At 36.2% G+C, this 16,944-nt stretch overlaps 1 protein-coding gene across 1 annotated transcript; it reads left to right on the top strand.

Annotated features, from left to right (window-relative positions):
• Positions 1-2,708: 2,708 nt before the first annotated feature.
• Positions 2,709-3,562, top strand: LOC110739372. Its single transcript, XM_021919827.1, has 2 exons — positions 2,709-3,356; positions 3,434-3,562. The coding sequence occupies exons 1-2, from the start codon at positions 2,709-2,711 to the stop codon at positions 3,560-3,562; spliced, it is 777 nt and encodes a 258-aa protein (XP_021775519.1).
• The last annotated feature ends 13,382 nt before the right edge of the window (positions 3,563-16,944 follow it).

Genomic DNA, 16,944 nt, shown 5'->3' with positions numbered 1-16,944 from the left:
CGATCACTTGAATTATAATCATATTAACCTTAACAAGATTATTAATTATCTTATTAAGCGTGATTACAAGTACAAATTCCCTTTAAACATGCATAGAAAGGTGTGATCAAGCAATAAAAATAAATATCAAGCAACATAATAATCATCATAACAATATTTATAATAAAAATAATCATAATCAAAACAATTATAAAAATCATAATAATAAATTATAATTAAAATAATCATGTTAAAGCATAATTAAAATAGCAAGATCCTAGGCATGATACTAACAAGATTAATAACAAACCCTAGCATGTCACTAAGCATAAAAATCAAATCTTTAACCCTAACATGATACTAGGAATCAAAAATATTAGGAAGAAAATAAAAGGCATTGTAACGATCATATTTAGCATTAAATTTACCCTAGACATGATACTAGGAATATCATAATAACAACCTAAACATGATCTCTACATCATAATATCAATAAAACCATTAAAGTACTTACTTGGATGCCTCGTACCTCTTTCTAATAACAAAATACACACGTTAGTAACTTCAAGGAAAATAATAAACAAAACAATTAAATTAAATAATTGAAATAAAGATTTGGGACCAAACCCTCAGAAATTAAACCTTTCACGTCTAGGGCGAAGGCAACTTCAAATATGGCTAGGTGTTTCTAGATCTAATAAATGCAGAATTTTGTATTTGAGAGAAGCTAGTTTAGAAAAAAGAGAGAGAGAGAGAGAGAGAATTGGTTGATAAGATCTGATTGTTGTTGATGAAAACTGGTGATAATTGGTGAATGAAAACGGAGTTTTTACGACGTTAATTATAGAGAAAAATCAGCCAAAAAGATAAAATATCAAAACAGAGTTCTGGCGCACATAAAATTGAATTAGCGCCAACGCTGGCTATTGGCGCCAGATGCCAACATTAGCGTTAGGCGCCAATGCTAGTGACAAGCGCCAAGCGTAGCGCCAGGCGCTACAGCTGGCGTTTGGCGCTGATTCAGAAATTCACGCGTTTTCTTAAATCAGATAAAAATTGCCGTACAGGAGGATAAAATCGTATTTTTCCTCAAAAAAATGCTCTTTGATTTTAATTAAAACTCAGAAAAGTCAACAAAAGTCAATTTATCAATGCTAATTGAATTAGGAATGAAAAGAACCTTCTAGAAGAACCTAAAAGACTAAAACAATTCCTAATTGCATTAGGAATGATAAATCTATATTAGGCCCTCCCCTAGATCATTGGGCCGCATATAAGGCTCAAACAGGGCCCAGTTCAGTAAATTGGCCATAACTTCCTCAATATTCATCGGAATTGGGCTTATAATATATCGTTGGAAAACTCTCGTCAAGCCCCATCCAACTACACTACTATTGGACCCATATCATGGACCAATCAAACTGGATTGACAGTTTTTCTTAAAAGAAGTTTTCAAAAACAGAGAGAAGAGAAAAGAAATGAAAACTATCCGCAACACTAAACTTTCCACACTTTCACTTCATTCGATTATGATTTGACACGAAAGGTACTCATCACTGGGTTTTGGTTTTAGGGAGACACAAATGGGTGTCTACACAGGTGTTTAAGGATGCTCTGGCTAATTGGGATAAAAGGGTAAAGGCCATGGCTGAGAATGCTAGATTGGAACAGGAAAAGTCCCAGGCTGAGAGAGAGTTGGAAGAACAGGAAGCTTTTAAGGTTGCAGTTGAGGTTCCTATGACTAATCTTGATGATGGTGATTTTGTGTATATAAGAGTGTTTGACACTCCAATTGCTGATGAAGTATTCCCTGGGCCATCTCAGCCTGTGGCTGAAGAAAGTACTCAAGCCTCAACTTCGCCTAAACACTCCTACCCACCTTCACCTCTAAACCAGTCCAAAATAACACCAAAAAAAGGGCAAGGAAAACAACACCTAAAAAAAGGGCAAGGAAAACAACCAGTCAATCCTCTATCCAACCACAAACAACAACACCACCTCAACACCCAGCTTCAAATCAACCAGAAACAACCCCACCACCACAACAACCACCTCAACCTCCAGTTTCTTCTGAACTTCATGTAAGTCCACCACCAGTTTCACCTGAACCACAAACTGCAATAGTACCACTAAACACCTCAACTCAAGAACCAGAATCTACAGCAGCTCCATGTTCTAATCCTAAAAAGGGAGGCAGGTCAAGACCTGAGGGATTTAGGTCCAAGAAGAGTGCAACAAAAAAGGTTACTTTTGAGGGGAAATCTGTTACTGTAAGGAGATAAAAAAGAAATAAGGGTACAAACAGAGTACCTGATGAGTTGAGTGAGCAAAGGTAAGCTGAGACTGGTAGTGATAGTGAAGATGATGATTATATGCAATCAGATAGTGAAGATGACTCTGAATCAGATATTGGTGATTTCATAGAGGATGAGACAGTGATAGATTGTCTAAATGATGACATTCAGGAGAAGCAATTTGAGGATTATCTAGATGGTAGTTCAACCATGGATAAGACCTACAAGAATGGAAAGATTTGGACACATTAAGAGTTTGGAGCAATCAAATTAGAGCCATGGTTGATATTTGGAGATAGGGAGTCATTTCTGGAAGTTATTAAAGACTACTGCATACAAGAAGGATTTGGTGTTTATGTTGAAAAGAATGACAAAACAAGATATATAGCAAGGTGTGCAGTAGATGGTTGCGACTAGAGAATCCATGCTTCCACCATGACAAACAAGGTGAGCTGGGCAATCAAAACTTTAACAGGGGAGCATAGAAGTTGTGGACGGTTGGAGCTTAACTCAGTTGTAACTTCTGAGTGGCTGTGTAGACAACTGCAGTCAGACATTCAAGCAAATCATGACATCCCAGTTGAGTCTTTACAAAGACTTTGTATGGAAAGGTACATGATTGAAGTTAAAAAGAGGCTCTTTTACAAGGTGAAGGCAATGTGTAAGGAGAGAATTCATGGGGGGTATAGAGAGGCATACTCACTACTGCCTAAGTATGCTGAAATGGTAAAAGAAACTAACCCAGGGAATTATGCTCTGGTCAGTTGGGGTGAATCAACTGCAAATCAGCCACCAAGATTCAAGGCTTTTTTTTTTTCATTTGCTGCCCAATGTAGGGGATTCTTGAGAGGCTGCAGACCTATAATTGGCATTGATGGAGCTCACTTAAGTGGGCATTTCAAGGGAATCTTGCTGACTGCACTTGGGATTGATGGGAACAATGAGATTTTTCTCATAGCTTATGGAGTGGTTGGGACTGAGAGCATTGACAATTGGGGTTATTTCCTAAGGAACTTGAAAATCCTATTTGACAAGGAAGGTTGTAGTAGAGATGATTGGACTTTCATCTCTGACAGGATGAAGGTAAGCCACCTTTGAGAAGATTTTTTAAAAAATGATGATTTATTGTCTTAGGTATTAACTGATAGCTTTCCATGCAGGGTGTTGACACATCAATCCTTGAAACATTCCCAGAGCAACAAGAAGAGTGTGTTTCCAGCACTTGTACACAAACTGCAAGGCCAAAGGATTTAGTGGTTCAGCCTTTCATAAGCTTTTCTGGATTGTAGCAGATGCATATAATGAGTATGTATTCAACAAAGCAATGAAGAAAATACATGAGTACAATCCTAAGGTTGTTGAATACTTAGAGAGCTGCACTGAGGTTTGGTCTAGGCATAAGTTTGATCCTGCATTGTGTTATGATCATAACACTACAAATTTTGTAGACTCATTCAACTCATGCACACAACCTTACAGAGATCTCCCTGTTTTAAGATTACTTGAAGGTAACCACACAACACAAAAATATTTTCTTTAACACAAATGAATTCTTTGTATTGACAGTGTTGTGTGAATGTTGTATTGCAGCAATAAGGCAATGGGCAATGAAGAGGATTAGCTCAAGGTTTGACAAAGCCATGGGCATGGGGGATATGGACCTAACTGAGTATGCAACAAAGATTCTGCTAGCGAGATCAGATGAGTCTAGGCTATGCTATGCAACCCCTTGTGGTGGTGATGAATTTGAGGTTAGAGACCAACATGTGCATTTTCCCATCAAGCTCAGCAGAGGCACTTGTGGGTGTGGGAAGTGGCAGCATTCAGGTTTCCCTTGCAAACATGTGCTAAGGGTTATATATCACTAGAGGCTACAACCTACAGACTTTGTAGCTCCTTGCTTCAAAGGGAAGGCATACAAGCTTACTTATGCAGAGCATATGCACCCAATGCCAGACCCAAGTCATTGGCCATCAGTCAACCTTCCTGAGATATTACCACCAATGGTAAAAAGATCTGCAGGAAGACCAAAAAAGCAAAGAAGAAGAGGGCCAAATGAAGCTAGAAAAGGGAAGAGGCATTCTACAGTTAAGTGCAGCTTATATGGTAAAATTGGGGCACAACATGTTGAGTTGTTCATCTAGGAAAAAAACCTCAACAGCTGAAGCAACCACATCAAAGGAAACCTCTTATCCCAAGAAGAAATCAAAGAAAGCAGCAGCATGAATGGACAACAAATCCCCTTCTTAATACACCCACAGCCTGAACATTCAATGTAATTTTTTGAACATAATCATTATAGTGTGTGGTGTGTTGTTTATTTTGACATGTCCATGTTATATTTTTGGGAAACTGATGCAAACAGTAAGCTCATGTTTTGAACATGAAGCTTTTTTTGTATAAACAGGAAGCTATTTTATAGTATGGACATAATTAAATTTCCCTCTTTATTAAATTTCATTGCAAATTACATTAATCCATTTCATTTCATCATTACAATCACAATTACAACACACATCAGTGCCTCTAATTTCATTATACAATTCATAACTTTGTGTTGTTGCTTGATTTTCTTCTTCAATTGTTTCACTTCTTCATACAAGTTGCTTTGTGCTGAGTCATCCCTTACAAATGAGCTTCCCCTACTTTGAACTTCTTCTTGCATTTGAGCTTTACACCATTTGAAGCTATTACATGAGTCACACTTATAATACAACCTTTGTGGATTACATGTTGACTCCGAGCTTCTGATTGCGTATTTCCTACCACACTTGCAAAAATTTTTTGGAACTTATGCACACTCATTTATTGAGGAAGATGTGTTTGATAGTAAACTCGTGATTAGATAACAAAGGGCTACCTTTGTGTGTTATTAGGGACGAATTTATACAAAAAAAGGGTTGCAACGGCTAGTTTTCCCCCAAAAAAATTAAAATATGTTACAAAAATAACTAGCCGTTGCAACTCATTAAATCAGAGGTGTTTTGTGTAAAACCTGAAAAAGTAATGGCATTTGGTGAAATATATAAACAGTTGAGTGGCATTTAATGAAATAAGTTTTGCAATAACGGATTGTTAACGTCCAAACCTCATTAATGGCACGTCATGTCATTGTACTGTTTGTGAGAGACATTAGGTGAATTTTGAAAAGTTGGATGGCATTTGGTGAATTTCCAAAGTGCTCAGTGGCATTTGGTGAAATAGCCGTTTATTTTTTAAATGGCTGCAATTTGCAAAATACGAACTTTAAATGGCTGCAATTTGCAAATTTTCCTAAACATAATAACCATTAATTCAACAAAGCAAACAAAAACTATTATTATTGGCGTTTGAAGAGGAAAAATGTGAAACTACTCACAAAATGAAATTCCGATTTCATGAGGTCGATTTCCAACAAATACTGGATCAACACAAATGCACTACATCATATATCAAAAGTATATCATCATAAGATAAAATAATATAAATTAAAACACCATTAAAATTTGTGAAATTAATTAAGGAATATAATAAGGAAAAATGGAACTAAATAATCCCACCTTTGTCTGATCTGACAATAACAATCCCACCTTTTGATTATTACGAGGCAATCCCACCTTTGTATGTCATATTCTTTTAATAGGATTTTTTTACCTACAACCTATTAAACAAGTTAACATGTTTTTTTTTTAATTATTTTAAAGCCACATTTGGCTTGATGATTGGACAAAATAGTAAAAGTTAACAAAAAAAAGGTAAAAAAAATATAAAATAAAAAACAAAAAAACCCATCAGCCCACCCCCACCCCCATAGCCACCGAGAAACCCCTACCCCATACCCTAGGCCCACCTAAAAATGGCCGGATACCAGCCTTAACCCCCAAAAACGCCGACCGGAACCACCAAAAGTCACCCCCGAAATCACCCCTAACCCAAATTTAACTCCGACACCAGAACCACCACCCTGAAAACAATACCCAGCCGCTGAAAACCCCTATGCCCACCAAATACCGCTAGCCCAGCCCCGATAAACCCCTAAACCGCCGAAAAAACCAACAAAACACCCCATCCCAGCCCCGATTTACCCTTATTACCACCGAAGACCTCCATCCCAGCCTCGATTAACCCCTACAGTTGCCGAAAAACCACCGACAATCCCACTCAACCTCCCTAAATACCCCAAAAATCCCCATCTCAGCCCCTAAAAACACGTCACCTGGTGGGTGGGTAGGTGTCGACCGGCGCTTTTCGGACATTAAGGAGGGAGGTCGGCCGATCTTTGGTGGTGGCTGGGGTAAGGATTTTACGGTCATCTTTTTTTTCTGTATTTTTTTTTCTTAAAAAAAAATATAACGAACCAATTAAAATCTAACACGTGGCATATAACCTATAAAAATTGGTCACTAACCAGTCAAGGTCTATTAAAAGAAGATGACATACAAAGGTGGGATTGCCTCGTAATAATCAAAAGGTGGGATTGTTATTGTTAGATCAGGAAAAGGTGGGATTATTTATTTTCATTTTTCCATATAATAATGTAGCAACAGTACAATCATATATATATTACCTCACACCAACCCTTAATTCCTTGAAGCAGAAACTAAAGAAATTATAAGAAAACCCAATAAAAAATAAAAAAATTAATATAATATTATAAGAAAATATATTCTGAATAAAAATAAAAACTAAGGATTATCATAGTTTGCAAAGTGAGAATGCACTAACATATATAAATTTCAACAACTTGACGATTCATACTATTTCACCATGTAGAAAGAGGAGTTGTGAACTTGTGATTGATGAGGGGAGGTGTAGAGAATATTTCAAGCATTACCCCTAACTTGAACCCCACTGTGATCATACACTAAAGCATGGTGGCGTCCAAATGGAAGGAAGATAGAGCAAAAGAGTCGCCAACAAGTTTTAGGAACTTGTAAACCGTTCACAGGGTGAAGGTTACACCCCTTAACGATCCAGGAGATCGTTAACTCCAATAGGTCTGCAACAATGACTAGAAGTTCGGGGATGAAGGTACAAATCCAACCTAAAAGAGATTGAACCTACCCTAATAATAGGCCTCTACTTTATTGTGATCGTATTCATGTGCACTTTCTGACTAACATGCAATCAATAGGTTTACCCTAAACCTGTTTATCTATGTTGGTTGAATTTAATGCACAAATAAACTATTATTGAAGATCACTTGAATTACAATCAAATTAACCCTAAACAAGATTATTAATTATCTTATTAAGCATGATTACAAGTACCAAATTCCTTTAAACATGCATAAAAGGCGTGATCAAGCAATAACAATAAATAATATCAAGCAACATGATAAAATAAATAAATCATAACAATTATAGCAATAATAATCATATTAAAGCATAATATTAATAGCAAGAACATAGGCATGATACTAACAAGATTAATAACAAACCCTAGCATGTCACTAAACATCAAAGATCAAATACATAGCCCTAACATGATACTAACATGATATATTAGAAAGAATAGGAAGCATCGCAGGAATAACAATTGTCATATTTGATATTAGATATTATAGTTGTTACCCTAAACATGTTACTAGGAAGATCAAAACACCCTAACATGACACTAGGAATCATAATAACCTAGACATGATCTCTATATCATAATAACAATAAAATCAATTAAAGCACTTACTTGGATGCCTCGTACCTCTTTCTAATAACAAAATACACGCGTTAGTAACTTCAAGGAAAATAGTAAATCAAACAATTAAATTAAATAATGATTGAAATAGAGATTTGGGACCAAACCCTCAGAAATGTTAAACCTTTCACGTCTAGGGCGAAGGCAATTTCGAACTTGGCTAGGTGTGTCTAGTGCTAATGTATGAGGAATTGTGTTTGTAAAAGGCTAGGCTTAGAAAGAGAGATAGAATCAAGAAATTCTTGACGAGAGTTGATGATTGAAAACATGGGAGATATGACCTCTATTTATAAAGAAAAAAGAGAGTCGAAGAATAAGACAAGAATCCGAATTCGAATCAAAATAAAACTCGATAGACAGAAGTTTTTGCGGATTTTGTTTTTATCATATCTTTTGATCCAGAAGTCCAAATAAAGCATATGATATGTCGTTGGAAATCTCTTGAAGTCTACTTTCCAACCCAATTATAATCAGATTAAAATATTTTTTAGATAAAAAGATATGGCTGAAATAGTGGGATGGTGTCAATTTTGGATAGTGTTTTTTATCTCATTCATATCTTTTTCGTTATAGCTCGGATTTAATATTATAATATATCATTGGAAAGATAATTTTTAAGATATATCCAACCAGTTTAATATTTTGGCCATAACTTCCTCATTATTCATCGGAATTGGGCTTATAATATATCGTTGGAAAGGTTTTTTCAAACCCCATTTAACTACACCATTATTAGACCCATATCATGGACCATACTAAACTGGAATGCACGTTTTTCAAAAATATAGTAAGAAAAGAAATATTTTCAAAAACAGATGAAGAGATATTTTAATAAAAAATCCTCATCACTAGGCTTTTCACACTTTTGTTTTGTTCGATAATTAAATGACATGAAAGGTATTCATCACTGGGTTTGATTTTGGGGAGACACAACTGGTTGTCTACAGGAGGTTAGGCAAGATAGTGGGAAGATGAAGAGTGGAGGTTGCAGCTATCAAACCCGTGAAACTAATTTACTAAATTGTCATATTTTTTTTGAAATTTAAATTAGTTTTTTTGTTGGAGGGATTTAGATTTAGGCGGGATTGAATGAGAAAGCAGGGTTGGGGATTTGTTTCAACATCATTGAATCGACTCTTAAGTTATATATTATATTGTATTATTCTATTTATTTATCTAAGTTCGTGTTTTATATTTCACTAGAACTATAATGACACTGTTTAGAAGTTATATCTGTGGCGTCATGTTTAAAAAACAATGTAAATGCAGTCAATAGTATAGTAAAATGAAATGAAATGTATTGCATCATATATAAATATATATATTTTTATATTTTACAATTAGTATAGTAAAATGAAATAAAATGTATTGCATCATATATAAGTAGTCCAACACAAATAATATAAAAAAATTAAAAATATTAAGTAAGATAAAAAAAAACGGCTATTTCACCAAATAAAACTGAGTACTTTAAAAATTCACCAAATGTCATCGGGTTTTTCAAAATTCACCAAATGCCACTGACAAACATTATATTGTCATTGCGTGTCATTAATGAGGCATGACCGTTAACTATCCATTACTATAATTCTTAATTCACCAATTGCCACTGACTATTTTTGATTTTTCATGAAATGCCATTATTTATATAAATTATTACACAATATAACTATGACCTAATGAGTTATAACAGCTAGTTAGTTTCACCTTTTTTGAATTTCTTTTTGGGATAAAATAGCCATTACACCCAATTTGTTGTATAGCTAAATTGTTATGCCATTCTAGTTTTTGAACATTAGAAGTCAACAGTGTTGAATAATTTAGAGCGATCGAGCGACGGGGCAGATTTTCTCAACCTCGCATACGCGCCCGATCAAGTGGTGATGACCTGATCGGGCTGCAATTCAGTGAGTTTTACCCTCACTCTCGCGTCGATCGGGTTGCGTTAATGGAGATTACTACTCCTTGATTTGCTCTTATTACTAGTTTAATTAATTGCAACACCATTTTCTAAGCAAATAATTAAACACCATGCAATTTGTCTCAAATACTCTAAATTATAAAACACTGTTGACTTCTAATATTCAAAAACTAAAATGGCATAACAATTTAGCTATGCATTTAAATTTATACAACAAATTGGGTGTAATGGCTATTTTACCCCAAAAAAAATTCAAAAAAGGTGAAACTAACTAGGCGTTATAACTCATTAGGTCATAGGTATATTGTGTAATAATTTATATCAATAATGACATTTCATGAAAAATCAAAAGTAGTCAGTGGTATTTGGTGAATTAAGAATTATAGTAACGGATAGTTAACGGTCATACCTCATTAATGGCACGTCATGTCAATATAATGTTTGTCAGTGGCATTTGGTGAATTTTGTAAAACCCGATGGCATTTGGTGAATTTTTAAAGTACTCAGTGGCATTTGGTGAAATAGCCGTAAAAAAATATATCACAAACAATTAGGGTTGTGTAGAGTACGGTCTAGACCGCACCAAACCGCAAACCAAACCGCAATTTAGCGGTTTGGTGCGGTTTGCGGTTTGGAAATTACGGTGCGGTTTTCAAATTTGACCAAACCGCGGTTTTGCGGTTTGGTGCGGTTTCAAAAAAATTTCAAGCCAAACCGCACCGCAAACCGTAATTTAATGCAAAGACTCTTATATGGAAAGAAGACTCTTATATTGTATTTATATGTACTCAATTGTGTGGGTCATTATTAAGAAAACCAAAGTTTTCCTTTCTTATTACTCTCCGTTTCTTGTGCTTTGGAGTTGTAATGGAGTGGTTGTGGTTTACTTAATGATTTTGCTCCATGTTTGCCTTGGCATGTTACCAGGTCACTATTAACATTAAAGTAAAGCACTACTTCTTTATTGAATTATTTGCATAGTTGTACAGTTTCCAAGTAAAAATTTCATAACAAAAGATTAGAAAATAATCATTATTTGTGAGGTAAAAAAATTATGGAAAAACCGCAAACCGCACCGCACCAAACCGTATTTTGCGGTGCGGTTTGGTGCGGTTTGTATAGAATTGCGGTTTGGTGCGGTTTGAAAAAATCACAAACCGCACCGTGCACACCCCTACAAACAGTGGAACAATATTGGTGTGTCGTGATGCAAATCACTGATTTGAAAACGAATTTTTGGCGCAACTAAGGTGCTTAATTGTATTCGCGGGCACGAACCCTATGATTAACACACTACTTCCACACAAAGACACTTTTGGGTGGAAGGTTTGAGCAAATAACTTATCCCGAATAGAGAATGTGTTTAGACTATTGTGCTTGATGTATTTATTTTTCAAGTGTCAAAGTTATAAAAAAAAGGCTTCTTCTATTTATAGAGAAACATGAAATAACATAAAAGAGAATCTCAAGTATCAATAGAAGTGAATAATCACCTTAAACATCATCATAAATCGGGGTTATGAGAGTTACTTATCTAGAGAATAATTGTGGTGATTAATCACATTAAATATCCTTTTAAATTGGGGGTTATAAGAAGAAATGAGATGGCGCCACATAAATTGAGTAATACCCCGGAAATTTCCTTATTTTAAATTACTCTTTTTATTCTGATTAAAAATATTTTTGTGAGGAAATAACCAAAATATAACGCCACCGTGATAACGGCTAAAGCTATTTTTCAAAGTCACACATCGGAAGTATAAATTAAAAACCAACTTTCAAAATAAAACTTGAGTTCACAAACTCAAAACAAAATAAAAATAATTAAATCACAAGTTGGATCCATTCCAAACATAGCCTTTATAAAAATCTAACTTAAAATAAACACATTAGGGTTAGTCCATAATAAAATAATTCAATATATAAAACTTGGAAAGCATAACAACGACACTCATTCCCATCATGCTCAACATGATTCAAGTACCTGTCATTTCTCCTTTATTTCAACCCTCTACTCACCATATAAATGAGTCATAGTAGGGCCAACTAAAGGATAGCCAAACACAAACAAGAAAGTACGGATCAACAAAAACTGAATGCATATGCACCACACTAACATGAATATCCCATCAATAAGAATAGTAATAAAACATGCTTACCATACAATCACAGTCAACTTACCTTTGACTCATAACTAGCAATATTAATTATTTAATTAATAACTTTGGATTAGACATCGAACGAGTTTCCTTTCTTAAAATATACACTAGTAGAAAAATAGCATTAGGCACCCCCCATATGGCACCGATTCGGGCCAAACCGGTGCCAAAAATCGGCCCAAAATTGGGCGGGTTTTTAAACAAAGGCAAAAGGCATCGGTTCAACTCAAATCGGTGCCAAAAATAAAATAGGCACCGGTTTGAACCGGTGCCAATCAAACCGGGTTTTTTTCAAAAAATAAAAAACGCGGCCTGCTAGCTTCTTCCTACTTCTTTCTTCTCCTTCCTCTCTCTCTTTCATTCCTTTCTAACCCGACATTAGAGACGAATTGAAGAACAACGAACCTCCCCCTTTTCCCTCCACCACAGCCGCCACCTTCACCGGCCACCGGCCTCCAGCCACCAACATTATTCGAATTGAAACACCGCCCTTAATTCTCCCCCTTCCCTTGTACGAATTGTCGAATTGAAACACCGCTGTTGTACGAGTTGAAACACCACCAGCATTGTACGAATTGTCGAAAACCACCGCCCTTAATTCTCCCCTGCCCTTGTCTTTTCCCTTCCCTGCCCTTCTCTGTCTTTCACCGCCCTCCGGCCACCAGCATTGTTCGCATTGAGCAGCAGCGCACCGCCTCCACCTCCGCGTTGTTCCCTCCACAAGCGCGCTGCCTCCACTAGTGCGCACCACCGCTGCTACCTCCACCAGCGCAAGGGTCGTCCTCAATCTCTCATCCGTTTAGCTTCTTTCACCTCCAACTAATTTAGGGTAAGTTTTTATTTTTTTTGTTAAAAAATGAACAATTATTTTGAAATATGTAATTCTATTATTTTCAATAGCATTTTGAACAATTATTGTTAAGAAAATTAAAGTCAAAGAATGTATATATATAATTTTATCCTAATTTTTTTAATTTTTGCATTGGTTGTTTATTTAGAAATTTTGAATACATATTATACATTAGAGTAATTTTGTATGTTTAGAGTAATTTTGAATACATATTATAGATTAGAGTAATTTTGCATTACCTTATTCCTTAGTTGAAAAATTTATAAGTTTTAATGGATTATTTTGAGGTTGATTTAATGAGTAATTATGAATATAATAGAGATTATTAAGAATGTTACTTAATTAGTTGAGTTTTTGTATGTTTTAATGTGTAATTTTAGGTTGTTTTAATGGGTAATTGTGAATATATTAAAGAATTAGTGACCTTGCTACTAATTAGTTGTGAATAAATTAGAAAATTGTGAATAAATTAGAAAATTGTGATTACATTAGAGATTTGTGAATAATTTAGAGAATTGTGATTAAATTAGAGAATTGTGCATAAATTAGAGAAATAAATACTGATATTGCCACTTAATTAGTTGTGAATAAATTAGAGAATTGTGAATACATTAGAGAATTGTGAATATATTAATTAGAGAATCAGTGACGTTGCTAATTTTTGTTTTTTTAATATATAGATTCATATGTGAATTGAAGCACGAGTTTAATTAGCTTGAGGACTACATATTGAGTTCAAGTGGGTAGTTGCATTGCTATATTGGTATGACTTATAAACTTTACTTAGCTATATTTCTTTCTATTTATCCATTTAATAAAAGTTTATTCATGAAATTGCAACTTGTGTATTGTTTAATTGCAAATAAATACAACAATATATAGAATACTTGCATCATCATATGCCTAGATACCCGTTCAAGGCTTTCTCATTAGGAGAAAGTCTTGAATAGTCCCCGGTTGGGACTGTTCTTGAATGTGTACTCTCACTTAGGTGGTGAATGTATGTTTTCTTTTCGATTTTAAGGAACATCTTGGCTTCCCATTTACTCACTATGTTCTCTGGGTACATATGTGGGTAATTAATTATCTACATCGTGTACTTGGAGAACTAGGGGGATATGCTGCCGGATTTTCCTTAAAATTGGAAAGTTGACATACATTCACTAGTGAGAATAGACATTCAAGGATGGGTTAGGTTGGAGTGATAAGGACCCTTTGGAAACATGCATTTTTTCAGTATATGAATGGTATATTCACGTTTTGTACTTGAATTTGATTTACATAAAATATGTAGCACTTACACATTATAAATTATATGGTGCTATATATGTTTAGAGACAATTTACTAAATGGAGAAGGATCGTGGTTGGATGTATGGTAGACGCGATACATTGGAATTTTGGAATGGGGTTTAAGAGTTTTGCGAGAGGGCTTTAGCTTATCAACGCAAACTGGGTGGCAAAGGCCTTTATTGTCCTTGTGTTGATTGTAATAATGTGAATGTGGACGATAGTGTTGAAATCATTAGAGATCATGTATTATGTCGTGGGTTTAGGAAATTATACCATGTGTGGATTTGGCACGGAGAAAGTGGAGAGTACAGTGGGGATCTTGATCGGAATGATGTGCGTGTTAGAATCAATGAGATTCATGTGGACGAGGTATACGAGAATGATGACTATATTGTTGTTAATGGTGAGGATGGAGCCGATGATGATCAGGCGGATGAGGTCGAGGATGAACAAGTAGATGAGATGTTGCATGGTGTTGAAGGTGAAGTGTTTGAGTTATTATCGGAGGCTTCCAAAAAGCCTTTGTATCCCGGGTTGCAAAAAATACTCCAAACTATCGGCCGTGCTAACACTTTTCAACATTAAGTCAAAGCATGGGTGGACAGACATCAGTTTTACTTCTTTGTTGACCGCATTAAGTGATATGTTGCCTGATGGGAATGAAATTCCTAAGTCTTACTATTACGCAAAGAAGCTCATGTGTCCCTTTGGTTTGGAGTATAAGAAGATACATGCATGTCCTAATGACAGTATTTTGTATCGAAATGAGTATGAACAACTGCAGGAGTGTCCACGATGCAAGCGGTCGCGGTACAAGCGCATGAGTTGCAATCCTGGCACGGAGGGACCTCCTGCTAAGGTGTTGTGGTATCTTCCCATTATTCCAAGGTTTAAGCGTCTGTTCTCAATACCAAAAGACACTAAAAACTTGAGGTGGCATGCAGAGGGAAGAAAGAAAAACAGGATGCTGAAGCATCCAGCTGACTATCCACAGTGGAAGAACATTGATTTGAAGTTTGAGGAATTTGGTAATGAAGTCAGAAATTTAAGGCTTGGGTTGTGCACGGACGGGATGAATCCATTTGGCACTCTTAGTACCCAACACAACACATGGCCAGTACTTTTAGTGATTTATAATTTGCCTCCTTGGCTGTGCATGAAACGTAAGTATGTAATGCTTTCATTGCTAATAATTGGTCCTAAGAAACCTGGAAACGACATAGATGTTTATCTTGCGCCGCTTATTGACGACTTGAGAAAGATGTGGGACGAAGGGGTTTCCGTTTTCGATGCTCATCAGAACGAGATGTTCACATTGCGTGTAGCCCTTATGTGGACCATGAATGACTTCCCTGCATATGACAACTTGTGTGGGTACAAGGTCAAAGGGAAAAAAGAATGCCCCATATGTATTGATGACACATCAAGCGTATACCTGACTCATTCTCACAAAGATGTCAACCTACGGACTCGAAGGTTCCTTAGGCGTGATCACTCGTACCGTAGGCAGAAAAAGGCTTTCGATGGAACCGTGGAAGAGGATATTGCGCCTAGACCATTGACTGGTGCTGACATTAGTGCTCGGGTGAAAGGGATATGAACGGTGTTTGGAAAATCAGAAAAAACTATGGTCTCAGATGCTCTGTTTAAGAAAGAATCAATCTTTTGGAAGCTTCCGTACTGGAGAGAACATGACGTTAGGCATTGTCTTGATGTGATTCATATAGAGAAGAATGTGTGTGATGCTCTTTTGGGGACGCTTATGAATATCCCAGGCAAAACAAAGGATGGAAAGGGTGCACGGTTAGATTTGAAAGAGATGGGGATTCGTCCAGAATTATGGCCTCAAGAAAAGGTTAGAAAGGGGAAGGAGCCGAGAATAGAAGATGAAAATGTTTCGAAAAAAGGGAAGGAGAAGAGCAAGGGAAAGGGAAAGGCCAAAGATGCCTCAAAGAAGAAAGTTAAGGGTAAAGGGAAGGATGAAAAGAATTATTTACCCCCGGCTTGCTATACATTGTCAAGGGTAGAGAAACGTATGTTTTGTGCATGTCTATACGGCATTAAGGTTCCATCAGGGTACTCATCTAACATGAAAAGATTTGTAACCTTAAATGGAGAACTGAAGCTGACAAGTATGAAATCCCATGATTGTCACATTATGATGCAAGTATTCCTACCGATTGCAATCCGTGGTATTCTACCAAAACACGTGAGGGAAGCGATTACAAGCCTTTGTTCGTTTTTCAATACAATTTTTAGCAAAGTTCTTGATCCTTGTACACTAGATGCTTTGCAAGCAGATGTGGTTGTGACTTTGTGCAAATTTGAGATGTATTTCCCACCCTCATTTTTTTAACATAATGGTTCATCTAGTTCTTCATTTGGTGCGTGAGATTAAGCGTGCGGTCCAGTGTTCATGAGGTGGTGCTACCCTTTTGAAAGACACATGGGTACATTATAAGATAAAGTACGGAACCGGGCTCACCCTGAAGGAAGTATGATGCAAGGGATAGTGGGTGAGGAGATAGGTAACTTTGTGGCGGACTACATAGCCCTTGCTCAACCTATTGGTCTTCCTACTTCTCGACATGAAGGTAGACTTGATGGTCATGGCACAATTGGGTCGAAACGAATGTCACCAGACCGAGATCAGTTCTTACAAGCACACCTTTATGTGTTGCACCATGTTTCAGATGTGCACCCATATTTAGACGAGCACATGGCTAGTTTGCGTGCCGAATTTCCATCTAAAGGTGAAAGGGCACTTATGCAGTTG

Source organism: Chenopodium quinoa, unplaced genomic scaffold (genome assembly GCF_001683475.1).
Source record: "Chenopodium quinoa cultivar QQ74 unplaced genomic scaffold, ASM168347v1, whole genome shotgun sequence".
NCBI lineage: Eukaryota > Viridiplantae > Streptophyta > Magnoliopsida > Caryophyllales > Amaranthaceae > Chenopodium > Chenopodium quinoa.
Note: the sequence above shows the minus strand (reverse complement) of the source record. Positions and strands in the feature narration are given on the sequence as shown.